General features: G+C 46.4%; 1 protein-coding gene across 2 annotated transcripts in view; it reads right to left on the bottom strand.

The window, feature by feature from the left end:
* The window catches only part of dnmbp (dynamin binding protein), a 41,877-nt gene that overhangs the window by 1,185 nt on the left and 22,850 nt on the right, over positions 1-17,842 (bottom strand). For both annotated transcript variants that reach the window (XM_030339920.1, XM_030339921.1), the window contains 11 exons: positions 9,627-9,874; positions 9,144-9,243; positions 8,704-8,851; positions 6,441-6,458; positions 5,164-5,363; positions 4,362-4,492; positions 3,719-3,952; positions 2,718-3,050; positions 2,014-2,253; positions 1,443-1,641; positions 166-842 (listed from right to left, as the gene is read on the bottom strand). In XM_030339920.1, the coding sequence (XP_030195780.1) occupies positions 166-842; positions 1,443-1,641; positions 2,014-2,253; positions 2,718-3,050; positions 3,719-3,952; positions 4,362-4,492; positions 5,164-5,363; positions 6,441-6,458; positions 8,704-8,851; positions 9,144-9,243; positions 9,627-9,874 (2,528 nt within the window). The remainder of the gene's footprint in view (positions 1-165; positions 843-1,442; positions 1,642-2,013; positions 2,254-2,717; positions 3,051-3,718; positions 3,953-4,361; positions 4,493-5,163; positions 5,364-6,440; positions 6,459-8,703; positions 8,852-9,143; positions 9,244-9,626; positions 9,875-17,842) is intronic.

Here is a 17,842-nt window from a genome sequence, read left to right as displayed (position 1 = left end):
GGAATTACTCCAATTCTAAAATCGTATGTTTTGAATTTTCTCAGCCTCACATTTAAGTGGCTTCGGTCAAAAGCGATTCTACTCCATGACTCAGTGTCAGAAGAGCTCACACAGCCATTGGTCATGAGTGTCCCGGCCCCCTCATCACCAGAGCCCACCCCTCACCTGGTGTCCGTCTATCTCCTTATCGGCCTCCGGCTCCAGCTCCGGCTCCATGTACTCCACGTCCCGGGCGTACGCGTTCCCCCTCAGGCTGCCGCCGCTGTCGCCATGGCTACGGCCCCGGGAGGAACCACCGCCGTTGTTCCCGCCGCCGGGTCCCGCGTCCGCCTGAGCGTAGCGCTGTAAACTCCCGCCGCTCCGGCTGTGAGGGGCGTCCGTGGCCGATGGCTCGGGCGCCGTGGCGGGCGCGGCCCGGCCCGGGCGCTCCTGGGAGTCTCTGTGATGCGCCGCGTGCCTGTGGCGGTCGTCCGCGGCGACGGCGGCGGCGGCGGCGTCGGTGGCGTCCCGCAGCGCGTGCTCCGGGGGGTATTCCCTCCGAGGAACCGAGGCGCTCCCGGTCGGGTCGAGGGAGGCGGGCTCGTCCCGTCGTCGGTGGCGACGCCCGGTGACGGAGGCGGAGTCGATGGAGGGCTGCGGCGAGGGCTGGGCGGCGCTGAAGCTGACGGTGGCGGCCTCCTGGTTGAAGGTCAAAGTGCTGGTGCTGTTCTGGCGGGAGAAGACGGGGGAGGAGCCGCCGTAGCCCGACTCGTTGGACGACTGGCTCTCGATGGACACGTCCGAGTGGCTGCGGCGCGGGTTGTAGGGCTTCAGGAAGGAGCTGTACACGAAGCCCTTGGTGACTGGAGGGGGGGGGGGGGGGGAGGACAATGATATCCATTATTATCAGGAGGCATTCTATTGATCAGATTTCAAACAAAAAGGAAAACAAGGAAATAAAATAGCTGATCTCCAACAAGAGAGATAGTTTGATGTGGTAGATACTAGCCAATAAAATTGAACGCTTTGAAAGCTGAAACCAGCTGAAACCTTTAAATATAAATATATTATTAATATTAATAAAGAAATAAAAAATCATAATAAACAGTTACATTTTTAAAGAGCAGCTCTATGTTGTAGGAAAGGTTCTGGAGTCAGCTTGATGGCTGAAACCGCTAGTACATAAGTAGGGGATATATCTGCTAGCGACCCATGTTCAAATCCAGTTATTTTCGTATATCTAAATAGTAAACCATTAAAGGGACCCTTGTATATTTTAGACTGCTTTCAACATGCATTGCTTGTTGTCTTCTATTTGTAGGTTGTACGTCTGGCGTGTCTTAAATTTGCATTGGAGTGAGGACAAATCTGCCCAGTTCTACCTTCCCTTCGCTCTAACAACAACAAAAAAAAAAAAAAATGCCATCTCTCCCCCCGCCGTCGGCCAGGTGCAGTGGGCCTACCTCCGTTGTCAATGAGCCAGCGGTTGTTGCTGCCCATAGGGTCCTGCTGCTTGATGACCCCCACCAGGTCACCCTCCATCACCGACATGTCCAGGTCCTGCGCCGCGTTGAAGTTCCTCTCCGCCCGGAACAGCTTCTCCGGGGTGTAGCGCGCCAGCAGGCCCGAGCGCTGCTCGTCCGTCTGGGGGATGTAGTTGGGCTGAGGGACCCGTAGGGAATAAAACATACGGTTAGGACAGAGCAAGAACCAGTGGCTTGAAGAGATAGCACTTTGTGTATCCCCAAGAGGACCGTCAGGACATTATTACAACAATTTGTATACAATTTACAAATTCTATACAATTTGTATATAAAAGGAAGAGTTAAATCCCGCCATTTCATAAAAAAAAGGAATAGAATCATACATTGGCTGAGCTCTGACACATGGAATAAAAGTATCTGCAGCTTAATGATGATAGTAAACAAATGAATCCATCACAGCTCCCCTAGAGTCCTGGCTGATAGCAACAGTGAGGACAGGAAGTGCAATAGACTGAGAGGAAGCCTCAAATGGAGGACCATCTCGACGTACCGGCCCCTGGAGCTGTTTCTTGGAGTTCTGCTTCTCCATGGGCTTCTTGTCGAAGGTCTTCCGCAGGGTGGAGGACGAGGACGAGGAGGAGATGGAGGTGGAGGTGCCGGTGGTGGTGGAGGAGGAGGCGGGCAGATTCTCGGGGCAGAAGCTGAAGCTCTGGAGGAGCTTCAGGACGCGAGTGTACTCCTCCTGGAACACCGACACCAGGTTCCCCTCCGTGCTGCAGAGACGGGAGACCTGGAGGAAGAGGAGGAGGAGGAGGAGGAGGAGGAGGAGGAGGAGGAAGTGAAGGAGGAGGAGGAGGAGAGGTAAAGAGCCGATGAGTCAGTAAAGGCGGGATATGTACCATGGGTTGACCCAAGTCACACCACAACCACCACATCTACCTCACACCGACTTCCTCAATCTTCCTAAAAACAACTCACTCTACCTCCGCCATCGTCATAACAACCCTCTTCCTTGCCCTCCTCCTCCCGCATCATCTTAACAAGACCCTCCCGCCTCCTCCTCAATCCATCCATCCGTCCCACCCTCCGCCTTCCAGTAACCTCCCCCTCCCACCCATCAATTGTTCCCTCCATACTTCCTTCCTCAATCCGTCATCCATCCATCCTCCAACCCATCCATACCTCCATTTCCACATCCCCCTCACATTCATCTCGACCCCCCCCCCCCCCCCCCCTCCTCCCCACCCGTCCTACCTGCAGCAGGGGCTTCAGCTCGCCGAGGGTCCGCTTCACAAAGTCCTTCTGTGCGCGGGCGAAGGCGCGCACGCAGCCGGTGAGCAGCTCCTCGGCCGCCGTGTGGAACTTGGGCAGCTCGTCCAGCAGCTGGGCGTTGAGCGCCTCGTAGTTGTTGCGCGCGGCGCGCAGCTCCTCCTGGGCGCGGCGCTCCTTCATGCGCTCGGCGCGCTCCTTGCAGCCGTCGTAGTCCAGCAGCTTGTCGAAGCGCTTCTGGATCAGCTTGTGGGGCCCGGCGAACATGAGCAGCAGCTGGTTCAGGGGCCCCGTGACGAGGGCCTCCGTGCGCTCTTTCTGCTCGGAGAGAGAGAGGGGGAGAGGGAGAGAGTGAGAGAGAGAGAGAGAGAGAGAGAGTGAGAGGGGGAGTGAGAGAGAGAGAGGGGGGGAGTGAGAGAGAGAGAGGGGGGGAGTGAGAGAAAGAGAGGGGGGGAGTGAGAGTGAGAGAGGGGGGGAGTGAGAGAGAGAGAGGGGGGGAGTGAGAAAGAGAGAGGGGGGGAGTGAGAGAGAGTGAGAGTGAGAGAGAGAGAGAGAGAGAGAGAGAGAGAGAGAGAGAGAGAGAGAGAGAGAGAGAGTCAAAGGTGTTAGTTGTTGGTCACATGACCTTGTTATTTGTTGTACAAGTCACATTTTCGAATCGAATCAATCAAATGTTAGACCTTTTCGGGGGGGCAATCGTATTATTCCTAATGTGTTGACCGGATCTTAAATATGATCTAATCCTTGTGTCAGGATGTCATAGGTCTCCAGGTCAGTTAACGTTAACTCAGCAGGATAGCGTGTGGGGGATGGGGCAGGTTAGACTCCCAGCCAAAAAGTGCTGGGTCCAATCCCAATGAGGCCAACGGACCGATAAGGGGAAAGGTTAAAGGGTACAGGTTAAATGGTAAAGCCCTGGTGGCACTGGGATAAAGCCTGTGGCGGCTGACTCCACAGTAAGCGCCAGCAGGAGGTCGAGGTCTTACAAAGTGGGTGAACTGCTTGTCGCTGATGGAGCGGTGAGCTCTCTGGAAGCACTCGGGGTCCATGAAGCTGCGGTCCGTGTAGATGTCACAGAAGCTGATGGCCGCCAACACTTTGACCGAGGCAGACTCGCGGATGTGCTGCAGGTAGAGGGAGATGTCCCTGATGAAGGACTTGATGAGCCTCTCCTGCAGACGGAACCTCTTCTCCGCCTCGTCAAACGCCTCGTCCTTGACCTGAGGGGAAAAAAACGCTCCGGTTTGAACAGACTCCCTTCCACTGGCTTTGTCTCAAAGGACGCAATACCAGCGGAAATCGAGGCGGCAGTATAGAGTCAGAAATCCAACCATTCACGAAAATAGAGAGAGTAATATAATATCTGATATGCATATTGTATTTAACATTATATATTTATATTATACGATATAGGTACCTATATACTTTTATATTATACTATATATACGGATGGACAAATTTTGTCTGGATCCGGAGTTATGAATCGACCTTAAGACCTTCCAGAGAGCTTAACATAGAGAGGAATCACTTAGACATTTAAAAAGGCTAATCTTTAAAAGACATTCAATTAAAAAGAGAACTGTAAAAAACAGCAGAAGAAGTAAAAGGGCCAGCCAAGCGCTTAGATACCTGGGGGGACATGCCGGTGAGGTGTTTGATGTGGCTGCTGACACGGTTCGACTTCTTGATGATGGAGTGCATGCTGAGCTTGGAGATCTTGTCTATCAGCGTGTCCTCGTCCCCTTTCCTGTACTTCATCACTGTGGACAGCAGAGGGCGCGGCGGAGTCAGAGAACAGAACCCACTGGGGACAACGCTATCATAAAAAGCTAGACTGTACATTCAAAGAAGGGTCACTAATGTAAATTGTAGATTGATTGTTAAGCCCAAAGCATGCAGCCATATCGGGTGAAACCGGAGATAATATTTACGTGAAATTTGGCACCAAGATACACTATACAATACAATACACTGAAAATAGAGCCCAGTTAAATTCGGCTATGAAGCAAAATGTGAGCTCTTCTTTGGTTTTGGTTCGTTGGGCTTTGGATCGCCAAATAAGATAATTAAGCCCGGTCTTCATCCTACAGCAGCCTAGCTACACCCAGCCTAGCTTACACCTAGCCTAGCTACACCCAGCCTAGCTTACACCCAGCCTAGCTCCACCTAGCCTAGCTCCACCCAGCCCAGCTACACCTAGCCTAGCTACACCCAGCCTAGCTCCACCTAGCCTAGCTACACCCAGCCCAGCTCCACCTAGCCTAGCTCCACCCAGCCTAGCTCCACCCAGCCTAGCTCCACCCAGCCTAGCTTACACCCAGCCTAGCTTACACCCAGCCTAGCTTACACCCAGCCCAGCTACACCCAGCCTAGCTTACACCCAGCCCAGCTACACCTAGCCTAGCTACACCCAGCCCTGCAGCAGACGTACCCAGGTCCTTGCGGCGCTTGTACTCGTTGATGTTGACGTTGATCTCCTTGACGGCCAGCAGGGCTAGCGAGAGCTGGGCGTGGTCGTGGTGGCCCTCGGGGGTGGCCCCCAGGAGCTCCATGAGCAGCAGGGGGTAGCGCATCACCCTCTGCACCGGCTTGATGAGGAAGGAGCCCAGGTTGATGTAGTTGGTCTTCCCCCTGGGAGAGGGAGGGAGAGAGAGAGAGAGAGAGAGAGAGAGAGAGAGAGAGAGAGAGAGAGAGAGAGAGAGAGAGAGAGAGAGAGAGAGAGAGAGAGAGAGAGAGAGAGAGAGAGAGAGAGAGAGAGAGAGAGAGAGAGAGAGAGAGAGAGAGAGAGAGAGAGAGAGAGAGTCAGACCGAGGGTGGAGATCCACAGCGAGGTTGAAAGGAGAACCAGGAAGGTGGAGCAAGAGGTGGACTGGATTGAGGAGAGCGAGGCACACGAGCGAGCGAGAGGCAGAGCGAGAGGCAGCAGCGGATAATCTAAAGACATAAAAAACCTTAAAAAAGCCACCATTATGTCATATTTTTTTTCGAGAGAATGGCAAGCAGACCAATCATCATACTACTTGCTTTGATTGGCTTGAGGATCCTACTGTTCTAATTTCAATCACATAACGAATCAGTTAATTATACAACAAATGTATTTCGTTATGGCAGGCAATCAAGAGCAACATTAATTTTAGGAGTTTTCTGTTGCTTTTAAACGTTATGTTTCCGCTGTTAATCCGCCACTAGATGGCATAAAGCAATCATTTTAGGAAACCCTTAGCCCTTCCCCGCACCACCACCACCACCACAACCACAACCCCCTCTCAGCGTTGTCCAGAAAAACAATAATTTTTCTCTTGGACCACAGAGCACACAAGGAGTAGCGGAACCCTTCACAATAAAGGCGCAGCGCAAGCCCACACACACGCACACGCACACACACACACACACACACACACACACACACACACACACACACACACACACACACACAAATAAGAAAGCCCATTAATTCCTGCAGAGGAAACAGGACAGTATGATCCATTGTAGAGCCACAAGTTCACACAGCACACACACACACGCACACGCAGCTTGAGTTTAAAAAGCCACCACAGGATGTACGGTAAACACACACACACACAGGCGCCTGCATGTCATTCCCAGGCGGGTAGATTAGTAGGAGCCGTTGGCATGCGGGGACGGGATGATTTCTCATGCAAGGAAATGATCTGAGACAGAAGGGACTTTGAGGGGGAAGAAACTTACCACGCTCGATAGACAGCCCTGTGGCAGAGGTGAAGAGAAGAGAGAGGGATAACACATGATGGGTTTTAGAGTAGCCTTGTTGTTCACATACACAGCGACTGCAAGGACAGAGATGCCTCAGAGTCTAAAACACAGTTCACACACAAAGAGTAGATGGAGGAGCTTTGCTGTCGTGTTGAGGCCTCTGCAACTACTACAGATCTACTAAAGCTACAGAACTACTAAACTACGTAATTACAGGATGACTAAACTACAGGAGTTTAGAACCTCTCAACAACATAACTGTTAAACATATAGAAAGTCTCAACTACAGAGCTATGGAATTATAGAAATGATAAACCATAACTACAGAGAGACTAAAACTCCTAAACGACATAACCACTGAACACTAACAGACCCCCTAAACGACTGTGGCCAGTAAGCAACCCGGCTTCCCGTTGTTCTTCCTGTAAGTACAGAAGAATTTGAGCAGTGCCCCACTGGGATATTGGAGCAGGGTTGCCATGGTTACGGCTTATATCGTTTCTTCTTGACTGGCCAGAGGCTTCGCTCCCAAACTGAATGAATGAATTGTCCGAAGAGCTGCGCTCGCTTATAAAAAAAAAAGACTTTCAAGCACGGAACTTCGCTGTAGACTCAATGTTTAATATAACTACCGCCAAGCGTGACAAAATATACCCTGTTACTGGTGCGTGAGCACTTAAAGTCAGGGGTTGTTAAACTACAGTGTATATATAGATGAATAAATGGATTTATATAGCTACATCATTTCTGTATTATTATATAGCTATATCATTTCTGTATTGATTACAATAGAACCAAAAAAGTTACCTACAATTAAATTAATTAATTAAAAAAAGGATACAAGTTAAAAAAATAAAAATTATATTAGAAAACTCGCTAAAGTCCCTTATACATTAAAATCCTACATTTTTGTTTAGAAAATGTGTTATAGTGTACAAAAAGTGTTGCGGTGTGTCTCTCTAGTTCCCCTACAAGGTGTTCACTAGGTCAGGTGGCTATGCTAACAGAAGCTGGGGCACCCTGTTGTGTTGACTTTACTGTTCACACCGTCCAAAGGGACAAGGAAAACAGCAGTGTAAGAACCAGAGGCAAATAATCCAGCCTAAATCCAATGTCAATTGGTTTAGACCCGGTTCGTTTTATAACGTTATTCATCATGTAGTCTGGTTTTTGAGGATTTTCTTTTTTCTCTTGGTCATAGTATGCCCCTTCGTCCCCTATGGGCTTCCTTTCTACCACAGGCTAGGTGTCAGTATCATCAAACAAAGATGGCTGATAGCGTTCAACAGGACAAAGCAAGATCCTGTGTGACTGTAGTCCCCTAAATACCTGCGACAATGAGACAAGACCAACCTGGCGGAGGACATTCTTAACGTGCTTGCATAGTATGTCACCTTTGATGACGTGTGTGTGTGTGTGTGTGTGTGTGTGTGTGTGTGTGTGTGTGTGTGTGTGTGTGTGTGTGTGTGTGTGTGTGTGTGTTCAATGTTTGCGTCAAGAAAGTCGCCGTATTTCATTTTGAATGCAAGACAAAAATAACAACTAAACTGTCAAACCCGATTGCCTTGGAATTGACTCCGATAACCAAACCCCAGACTTTACACTCCTGACGACTCATTAAGGAATGATGTTGGTATTGATAGTTTCATGGTTCATGTTTCCAAGCTGAGAAACTCTGACTCAAATGCATAACCCTCAGTTATTGACTGTTAATGTTTAACCTCAACCTTGTAGTTGTTTCATACGGTCAGGGTTCATGCATTAAAAACACACACCCAAGGGAAAGTTGCATGTTGTTGGTTGTCACACGCATGCATGTTGAAGGGCAATAGACGCACTCGGATACTTTCTGATATCAGAGAGCACTGCTTCATTAAGGGTGTCACACACATCAACAAGACGATTAAACATGTAGTAGTATTTCATTCCCATTTCACGAGCCGTGCATGTTCTCCTCAGATATCCTAAAACACTTAAGTTATTTGCTTTTCAAATTAGCATTCTCAACGTAGCAATTCTTTTTCCAGCACTTCTTGAGCTAGCACTGTTGTCTAGACGTTCTAAAGCTACAAATTCTGATACTAGAAAATCGACAAGCAAACCAGTTCTTCTCGTGAAAGTCTTTCTAAAAAATTGCAGTGCTAAAGCAAGACGTTCTAATTCTAAGCTAGCCTTTCTAAATCCAATAGTTTCTAAAGAGCTAGCAATTCTGGACTTAGCAGCTCTTAGAGCTAGTCACCTGAGCTTCTCCAGACACTCCAGGACGTGCCGCTGGATGCTCTCGTCCTTCTCGTAGGTCCCCAGCAGAGCGATGGCGTCGTCGTGGTTCTGACAGTAGATCTTGTACACGTCCTCAAGCTCAGATTTAAAGTCCAGAAACACCTTTCCTGCAGAACACAACATAAAAGATGGGTTAAATATAAAAAATTATATAGATGCATAAGCGATATGAATGCTACATATGCATACAATTCTGTTTATCTTTCTTTATAGATTCTTTAAACTTCCTCTAACTGAATGTGTGACTTTTCGCACTGTATTTCATGTTTTGGTGAAAAAAGTTTCAGCCTAGCTTTCTCATATAACCATAGCAATACGAAAAAAGAATGGGAGAGTTATGAAAACCATAGAGAGTAGAAGAAGAAGAATGTATCTCTGAAGGAGGAAATGTCTTCTCACCGATGGAGTCAGTCTCCTCCAGCTCGCGGAAGAGCCGCTGTGAGAGGTCGATGACCGAGCCGATGTTTCCGAACAGGCCGTCATAGTCCACGTTCTGCACCTTTAAAGGCAACGGGGATTCAACACAGATTAGGTACACGCGTAGGGTATGAGATGCTTGTTTCAAACGGGGTTCACTCTACATACACTCCTCAGCCCTATGTTAACGTTTTCCACATATATGAAATCTTTTAAATGATTGAACGGGTTATTTTTTCTCTCTCTGAACATTAACAATAATAGTAGAATTTACATTTTATTATAAGAAGCACATTTCATTTCCGATAAATCCCGTAACAAAAGGAGTGAACTAACACATTTAAAGCCAGCCAGGCACCAACCTACCATCAAAACCTACCAACTACCAACACCCTTCTTCCAACCCAGCACCACCCATAACACCACCAACCCCTCCCCCCCACCCAACCAGACACCACCACCCACCTGCTTGCGCTGGAGCGGCTCCACGATCTCGCTGACGCACATCTGCAGGTCCTTGATGTAGTCCTTCTCCGTCTGCAGCAGCTCCTCCACCACCTTCTCCCGCTTCTCCATCATCCTCAGCTCGGGGTCCTCGGCCCCGGGGGAGGGGGCGGGGCCGCCGGGGGCCAGGGCGGAGGCGGTGGCGGGGGCCGTGTCCGACAGAGGGCTGGAGTCCAGGGACTTGCGTTCAGCCGACAGCAGGGTCATCTCTGTGGAGGCAGAAGGAGGAGAGAGAGAGTGAGCTTCAGCGTCGCGGACCGGTTGGGTCTGGTCCACTGCCGTGAGATTTCTACACTCATTTTATATGCAATCTAGTTATCGGCCATCTGTATGAAACATAACTTGCCAACGTCAGACCAATTCGGAACCTCTCAGGACATTTTCTACTCTAAAGGTGGGCCAAGAACCAAAATGCCTCGGGATGTAATTGGAAAGACAGTCAACCAATCAGAGCAACAATATGTGTGACACACAGCATAGGCAAGCCATGTTGGTCGCACAAGAAAACGCCTCACCCATTCTCACAGGAGATTCTGTTCAAACCCGCCCTGTATTAGCTAAAAGGCTGTGATCGCCCGACCCAGGCCAGGTCTGCTGGACGTCTGTCTGAATAGGCAGGGGGCCAGACGCATATGCCAAAGCAAATAAAACATTATCCTGAAGATTCATGTGGTTCCCAGGCTACAAAACTGTGGTTTGATGCCTGAAAGGAAATTATTTCCACAGGCAAATAAACTAGAGAAGATTTGAATAAATATATTCAGCCCCCTTACGAAGAGGAACAATCCCTGCATGTGATGAAGCCCAGGCAGATGACAACGTGGGAAACAGAAAGTAGAGAGAGAGAAAGCAATAGAAACCAATTTGTGATACACACAGGGCTTAATTGCAGCAATGGATACGAGAGAGCGATCAAAGACGTAAAGGAGAGGAGGATCAGACCTGAATATATGGTGGAGAGATAGGAGAGAGGGATAGAGAATGGGGAAGCAGAGGGAGACATGGAAAGGTAAAGAGGGAGACCAACACAGAAGAATGTGGGGGAAAAACGGGGAATCCAGGTTCAATCAAACACTCCCATCCCCCCCTCCCAAACCACTCCTCCTCCTCCTCCTCCCATTCTTTCTCCTGGTCTCGCCTGCCTGGCATTTGATCTATGTTCTCCCTATCGTTGGGCCAGGCCTGATCTTGGCTGTGTGACAAGTGTGTGTGCTGTGTTTGTGTGACGGTTGTGTGTTGGTTGTACACGCACCACTGCCTCGCCTCAATGAGGCCTTAAAGTGGAGTGGACTGTGGCTTGTTGTCTCTCGGAGCACAATGGCCCGGGACAGAGAGGACAGACCTATCGGCTCCGAGGGGCCAGAGGGACAACACAGGGGACGGGCCAGGGGGACGAGCCAGGGGGACGAGCCAGGGGGACGGGCCAAGCAAAGTGAGACAAGGATAAAACGAGAGATCATAGTAAAAAGAAAAGAGTTGTGAAAAAGGAGGGACAAAGCTTAAGGCGAAACCGAGAAAGAGAGGGAGAGAGAGACGAGAGAATGCTAAAAAGGAGGAGAAAGGGTGAGAGAAATATAAATAAATGCGAAAGAGGAGAGAGAAGACGGTAGGGGCGCGGGGGTGATTTATGTGGGTGTTGGGTAGTACGTAGAGGCAAGAGGGAGTCGGTGATGGTGGATAAGAAGGGGAAATGCCACTGAACTGGTTCAAGTTGTTGATTTTAGTCGGGGTTTCCAATTGGTGTCTGGTAAAAAAAAACGTCATCATAAAAGATCGTCTTGCCATTAGTCATATCCGGAGTTTGGACTAGCGCTGCTCTAAGGAACACAAATGAGCCCTATATTTAGACAAGACGCTTTATCTAGACAAGTCCACTGGTAATCCACACAAACATTGACCTGCGTCTCACCACGGGAGCAACCCGAACCTTCCTCTGAGGATTATTCCCATGCTGCAACAGAAACATGTGTTTAAGTGCGTTATGTTTAAGTATTAGATATGAAGACTAGGTTAGAGATGGTATGGTTTAGATATTATGTCAGAGATGCCAAGATTAGGTTAGAGATGATTGTGTTAAAGTATAAGGTTAGTGACTTTTATGTTTAGATATTAGGTTAGACATTGAGTTAGGGTCAGTCAAGGGTTGGAGATGGTAAAATTAAAGGTTTGGTATATGTGTGATAAATATCAACAATATCCTGTGAATCCTTCCCCTCTGATCAAAACGTGACCACATGCAGTGTTATTTAAGTTAAGAGTGACACACACATACACAAAAACACACACAAAACAATCTTTGGTTTTAATTGGATTCCGTTCACTCATTCATTCCCACGTTTGATCAAAAACACACACATGCACTGACACACACAAGCATGCAAACATGCACGTCCCACGCTCTACTTCTCATGTTTGATTACGTTGTTATTTCCCCTCCTCTGAAAGGCAACACAGGATTTTGACCCAATTTCTGAAATTCCATTTTTTGTTTTCTGCACAATTAGAGATTCTTTTGTTGACAAAAGATATGTTTGAAGCAAAACAAAGTATGTTCTTTGAACTTAATTCTACAGAAAATGGATATCAGTTGTGCAAAACCCTATTAGTATATTATAGAATACATTTTGTTCTATTCAATGGACATTTTTAAGGAGGATCTGTTATAGTACATGGACTGCCATTCTATTCAGCAAAAATGTACGCCTACACCGACTGACTGTGTGTTACACAAATTTCCAGTGTGGCAGCGATTATATTGACACCAACTATTAACTCGTCATAGAGTTCTGCTCACATGTTTCATATGCTTACTATGTGGGTGTGGAACACAATTCACAATGCACACAGGTGTGTTTGGCTATGCTTCACGTGGAGTCAGTCACACACACACACACACACACACACACACACACACACACACACACGCCCGGAATTTATAAACCACAAATCCTATCTTGACAAGGATTTGGGAGTAACAACTATGACTCAACATAAAAAAAAATTAATAAAGTAATAGGTGAACACTTCATCCTTACACGCTGTCCTGTAATGTCACTGAATAAGGATGACATTTTTTTGTTAACCATTCATTTTATTGTGGTGGTGTTTATCGCATGCTGATACACATGGAGCTGACCCGATGAACCAACAAAAAACTACAAAACTAAACAATGATTATAATAAACAATATCCTTTCATCTATCATTATCTCCGCTTAACATTGTCAAGATCAATGTGATCATACTTAGCAGCATTACATCGTATCACCATGTTGCCCACAAAATGTAATTATAGGTGGTCTAGGGACAGTGGAATTAGAATAGATATGTAATACAGACATCAATGATTAGCAAAAGACCCACATTCAGAAGATGACCCAGATCTCTTTCACAAAACAAACACACGATTAATAACGCTACGGGACTTGAGAACAAGTGCTACTGCTGTGAAGTTAGAGCAGGACAGGTACAAAGTGTTGACCAACTTTATTCCACTTTGGAATACTTCAATATAATTTGCATTGTTGAATGAATGCAAGGTCTGCGTGATGAAGTTTCAAAGAACAAAATGAACCGAGGAGCTCTGGGAATACGTGAATTAGTAAAGCAGACACTAGCTCAAGTTACTCTTGTTTACTGCATATCATATGATGCAGATATGATCCAGATATCAAACAGGACCCATATACTCATGTTTTTCCTTCTATTTTTACATTGTTCTAGAAGGTGACCCTGAGCATGTACTCATGTACTGGCATACCTGGAGTGATCAGAGACTTCTGGATACAAATAGTGTGTAAGTAAGGCCAGTAACCATCTCCACCATTAAAACCAACACAGTTTGGCATATGGGATTTATTGAGGTAGAAAGTTATTGCTATGAGTATAAAGTAAGCTCTATTTAAATATTTAAATTTCTAACCAGAACTTAGCAATTCAGAAACAATGCAAATTAAATATCATAATCAGGAAGGACAAATAGTTTAGCAGAAGCTGCACAAAGTTAATGCCGAAAGCCTGTGAGTAGAAATATAAAATGTGTGTATTTCTTTCTCATGGGATAATTTCTTTGCTACAATAATAAACCAAACGGAAGGGTTCGGACAAATAAACACTGCAGTTGGGCAGACAATCCATACAGAGGATTATCGGTATTACAGTTTAAACAAACAGCCCTAACTCTTCCTCTGCTTCAGTGGAGGTGTGTTCTGGTCGACCGTAGAAAGCTACTGTACGGCTAATGGCCACATACTGCAGCCTAACATGTTGCAATACCAATAAATCTGTTCTCAATCTCATATTAAACTTTTCAATACAATTTAAAAATGTATGGACATGTAATTTATATTCTCCAGATATCCGAGTACAAAGTTACTGAAAACACTGCAATACCTTATGCTGAGCAGCCACAGAATAAAGCTGTATCTCAAGAGGCCCACAACTTTTCATTCAGTCACAGGAGCATAGTCTTTGATCCACAATGCATTAAGCACAGCAAAAACATGAAGCACGCATGCATGAACACTGACAACCTGACAGGTCACAAATATGAATACCGAGCCAAACTCAGGTTAAATTTGAAGTAAAAGAAAATCCCCAAGAGACACAGTTAAACAAGTGGAAGGTAAAATAAATACAAAGTAACACATTAATGACTACATGTGCACACACGCAAAGTAAAACAGACACACAAGGTAACACAAAAGTGACAAAGTAAAACAACACGGACATGCCTGCTACTTAATTCTACCCACCTGCTGTAATGTCGACACTCCAATAAGAGAAGGAAGCAAGTGCACGCATGCACACACACACACACTCACACACGCACGCTTGCGCACACTCACACTCACACAGCGCTTCAGTCAAGGAGAGCCCCTCTCGGACAGTTCATTGTCAATATCTCTTCCCCTCGCCTCTCCGTCTGCGTATCCCTCTACCGCACAGACTCCCTTCCACGGCCGCGATTAGCATGACAATGAATGGGAACCCCCATGATTACACATGGACACACATTCAGGAGTGGATGGACCTTCACGGTGGATGCACAAAACCGGAGCAGGAGTCTCCACTCGGGAGCTGGACTCTCAATTCCAATCCGAACCATCCGGGGCCAACGGGTGTCTACTAGCTGAGCCCTGATTCGTGTTCATGTTGTTAACTTGCTGATGCTAGCCACTGACTGATGGCTTAACTATATCAAGTCCCCTAATTGGTTGTTAAAAATGACTTTGGTTAAGCGTTTCTCACTTTAGTTTGAAACGTTTTTCGTTTTAGATTTCTGTTGGCAAATCCTAAATTTCAATTGCCCATCAATCTCTTATAATGTTTAAGATGAGCAAAGTGTTGCATTTTGGGAGCCCGGTCTACTCTGGACAATCCAGTCCATTTTTGCTGGGATACCAAGTGTCTCCCCCACAAGCTGCACTCAATCACCATAACGACCTGCATGGATGAAGTTTCTGCTTCCATTTTTGCTCTTCTGACAGCCTGTTTTTAGTAGTAGTAGTAGCAGTAGTAGTAGTAGTTGGACATTTTAATGTCACACAAAAAATCAAGTCACTTCAAGCAGCAATCATTTATTTTTACTTGTGGTTTCTCATTACTTATCACAAAAACACACCAGCCGTAAAAAGTTAGCTCTGAGATTAGCAACGAGGTCAGAATCAATCTAAGCTGCGTGTGTGTGTATGTGTGTGCGTGCCACAGTTTCAAAGTTCACAGAAGAATGTGCGGTTGCCCCGGCAACTCCTGTCCTAGGGGAGGAGGGGGGGGGGAGGCTGAAGTGATTACATGGGCCGTGCGTGTATGGGCGCGCGCGTGCGCGCGCGTGTGTGTGTGTGCAGCTGTGGTGTAAATCTGGCCGTAAATGTGTTGACACAGGCGCAGTCGCCAAGGTAGTGTGTGGGAATGCTGAATATAATGGTTGAAACAAGACAGACAGTCTAATCAGAAAAGGTTAAGACCAGCAACAGCAAAGATGTTAAACACAACGCTGGAATAATCCATAATCTATAACAAAAAAAAGCCGGTTCATTTTCATGACTAGAATATATCAAAAACTTAAACAAAACATGTATGTTATATCCTTAAACCCCTTTACCCTTGAGTAACGTAATGTAGCAGCCGCTTACTATTTTAAAAGCTTCTCCCCCCCCCCCCCATTGCCGTGTCCTCCTAGTAACCCCTGGAGGTCAAGGGTCGGACATTCCAGGTCCTAGTCAGATATCACCGTTGACTGTGTGTGTTGTCATTAGATACACCACCACTAGATACACTGGCATCAGCCTTCACCCCCAGCGCAGATCACGTGACAACATTCAATCATCAAGTCACTGATAACCTCCCCCACACCACCAACACCTATCAAACAACTGATGCTCAATCACACGACACACGTGTTGAATACATTCTTCTTTTTCCGATCAACAATTTTGAGTGGATTATTCATTTTATAAAATTAAATCCAAAACAACGTGAAGTGCTGTCAGATGAAGTAGAGGCTCTCGTGTGTGCAACAACGTATACATCATATCAACCAATCAACAAGCCCCGTGTTTCAACTTCAAGCACTACTCAACCTCAATATCTACTGGTTGAAGGGTTTTCTCAACCTTTTATCAAAATGGACGCCATTTCCTTCCATGTAGATTGAGCTCAGAAGCATCTCATTCATGAGCAAAATGTAAACAACACATAACAAACCGGTTGGGTGTTGTTGAAGTGGAGGGAGAATTAATGAGGGTATCTTCAGCACAATTCTATGAACAGGAATGTTCTGGATTAATCAGAGGTTTTGCATTTGTGTAGGGACCTGTAGGCTGGAGGGTGAACTAAAGTGCAGAAGCCATTTAAAAACACAGCCACCACCACAACCGCCTCCCGAGTTTTACCTTGAACCCTGAAAACAAAGGCGCAAAGAGGTTGAGATGGAAGCAGTAGGCGTTGCTTTAAATGAAAACAACCTCAAAGTCCTTAGGAGCCATTCAGCCTTTCACACCGTTCCTTCTGTGGGAGGAATTCTGCCTTCAGTTCCCCCAGCCGGCAAGCGTCTGGAGCCAAGATGGCCGCCAGGTGAATCAGGCCAGTGGTACCTTGAACCCTGGCACGTATACCAGGAACAGCATCACGTAAAAGGCTCAATTATAATGGGAAGTCATTTAAAGTGAGTGATACCACTCAGGCCTCCCAGGAAGTGACAAAGACCTACACTATAAAACGCACAAGCCCTTGTAAGTATCGTTAAGCTCTTTATCACAACAATAAGTTAAGCTTATTTCCAAGTACCGGTTTTGCTCACCAAAAAATATTTAGCTGTGTGTTCCCAAGACTCCTACAGAGTTTGTGAGGAAGGAGTTTCTGATTTTGGCACTCTTTTCCTGGAAAATGATCCAGTAACGTCTTAAATTATAGGAACTATGATTGACGACAACCATAATGTCAACCATAATGACGACCATAGCCATACTTAAAACTTTCCTCCTATAATTAGTTTGATTTGATTTGAAATCAGTATATTTTTAAAAATTACAGGTAATCTGATCTTAAAGAGTTTAATCTTCTAGTACTACGCTAAGATATGTGCTGAGCCTCATAAAAATGACATTTAAAAAAGCTCAAAATTGCTTTCATCAACATAAAAAAAAAAAAAAGATTTTGTTTTGTTACGGCCTCAGAAGTGAAAAGTGTCTCGTTAAGTGGATCCCCAGGTCCCCCCACAAAGGGACAATGGTAAGAAGGGCTTGCTGTAAGCCAATCAGGTTGCAGTACAAGTGTTAATGAGGGGGGGTGGAGAGGGGCGGAGCCTGGTGCAGATGTCAAGACGGTCGAAGAAAGGTTTTTGACCTACATTCGACTGACCCGTTAAATCCACCTACCAAACGAGCTATGTAGGGCCCTTTCCTCGTAGCTCAACCGGAAACTTAACGCCCTAACACACCAAACCAACGTCAAAGATCTAGCCGAATGCCGACTGTTTGGTCTCCGGTGTCTCAGCCAAAAGGTTGCACTTGAACACACCGCAAAGACTACAGCCAATGGCCAAGAACCAAGGATATACAAACATGATCCTGAAGACACCTGAAAAATGAAGCTACCATTTCACACCATTCTCGCTCAGACAGTTTCATAATGTAGCTAGTTAAAATCAAGAATGTGTAAACGAAGAACTTCGTTTTC

The sequence above is a fragment of the Gadus morhua genome, chromosome 18 (genome assembly GCF_902167405.1).
Source record: "Gadus morhua chromosome 18, gadMor3.0, whole genome shotgun sequence".
In the NCBI taxonomy this organism is placed as follows: Eukaryota; Metazoa; Chordata; class Actinopteri; order Gadiformes; family Gadidae; genus Gadus; species Gadus morhua.
This window is presented reverse-complemented; position numbering and strand designations above follow the sequence as displayed.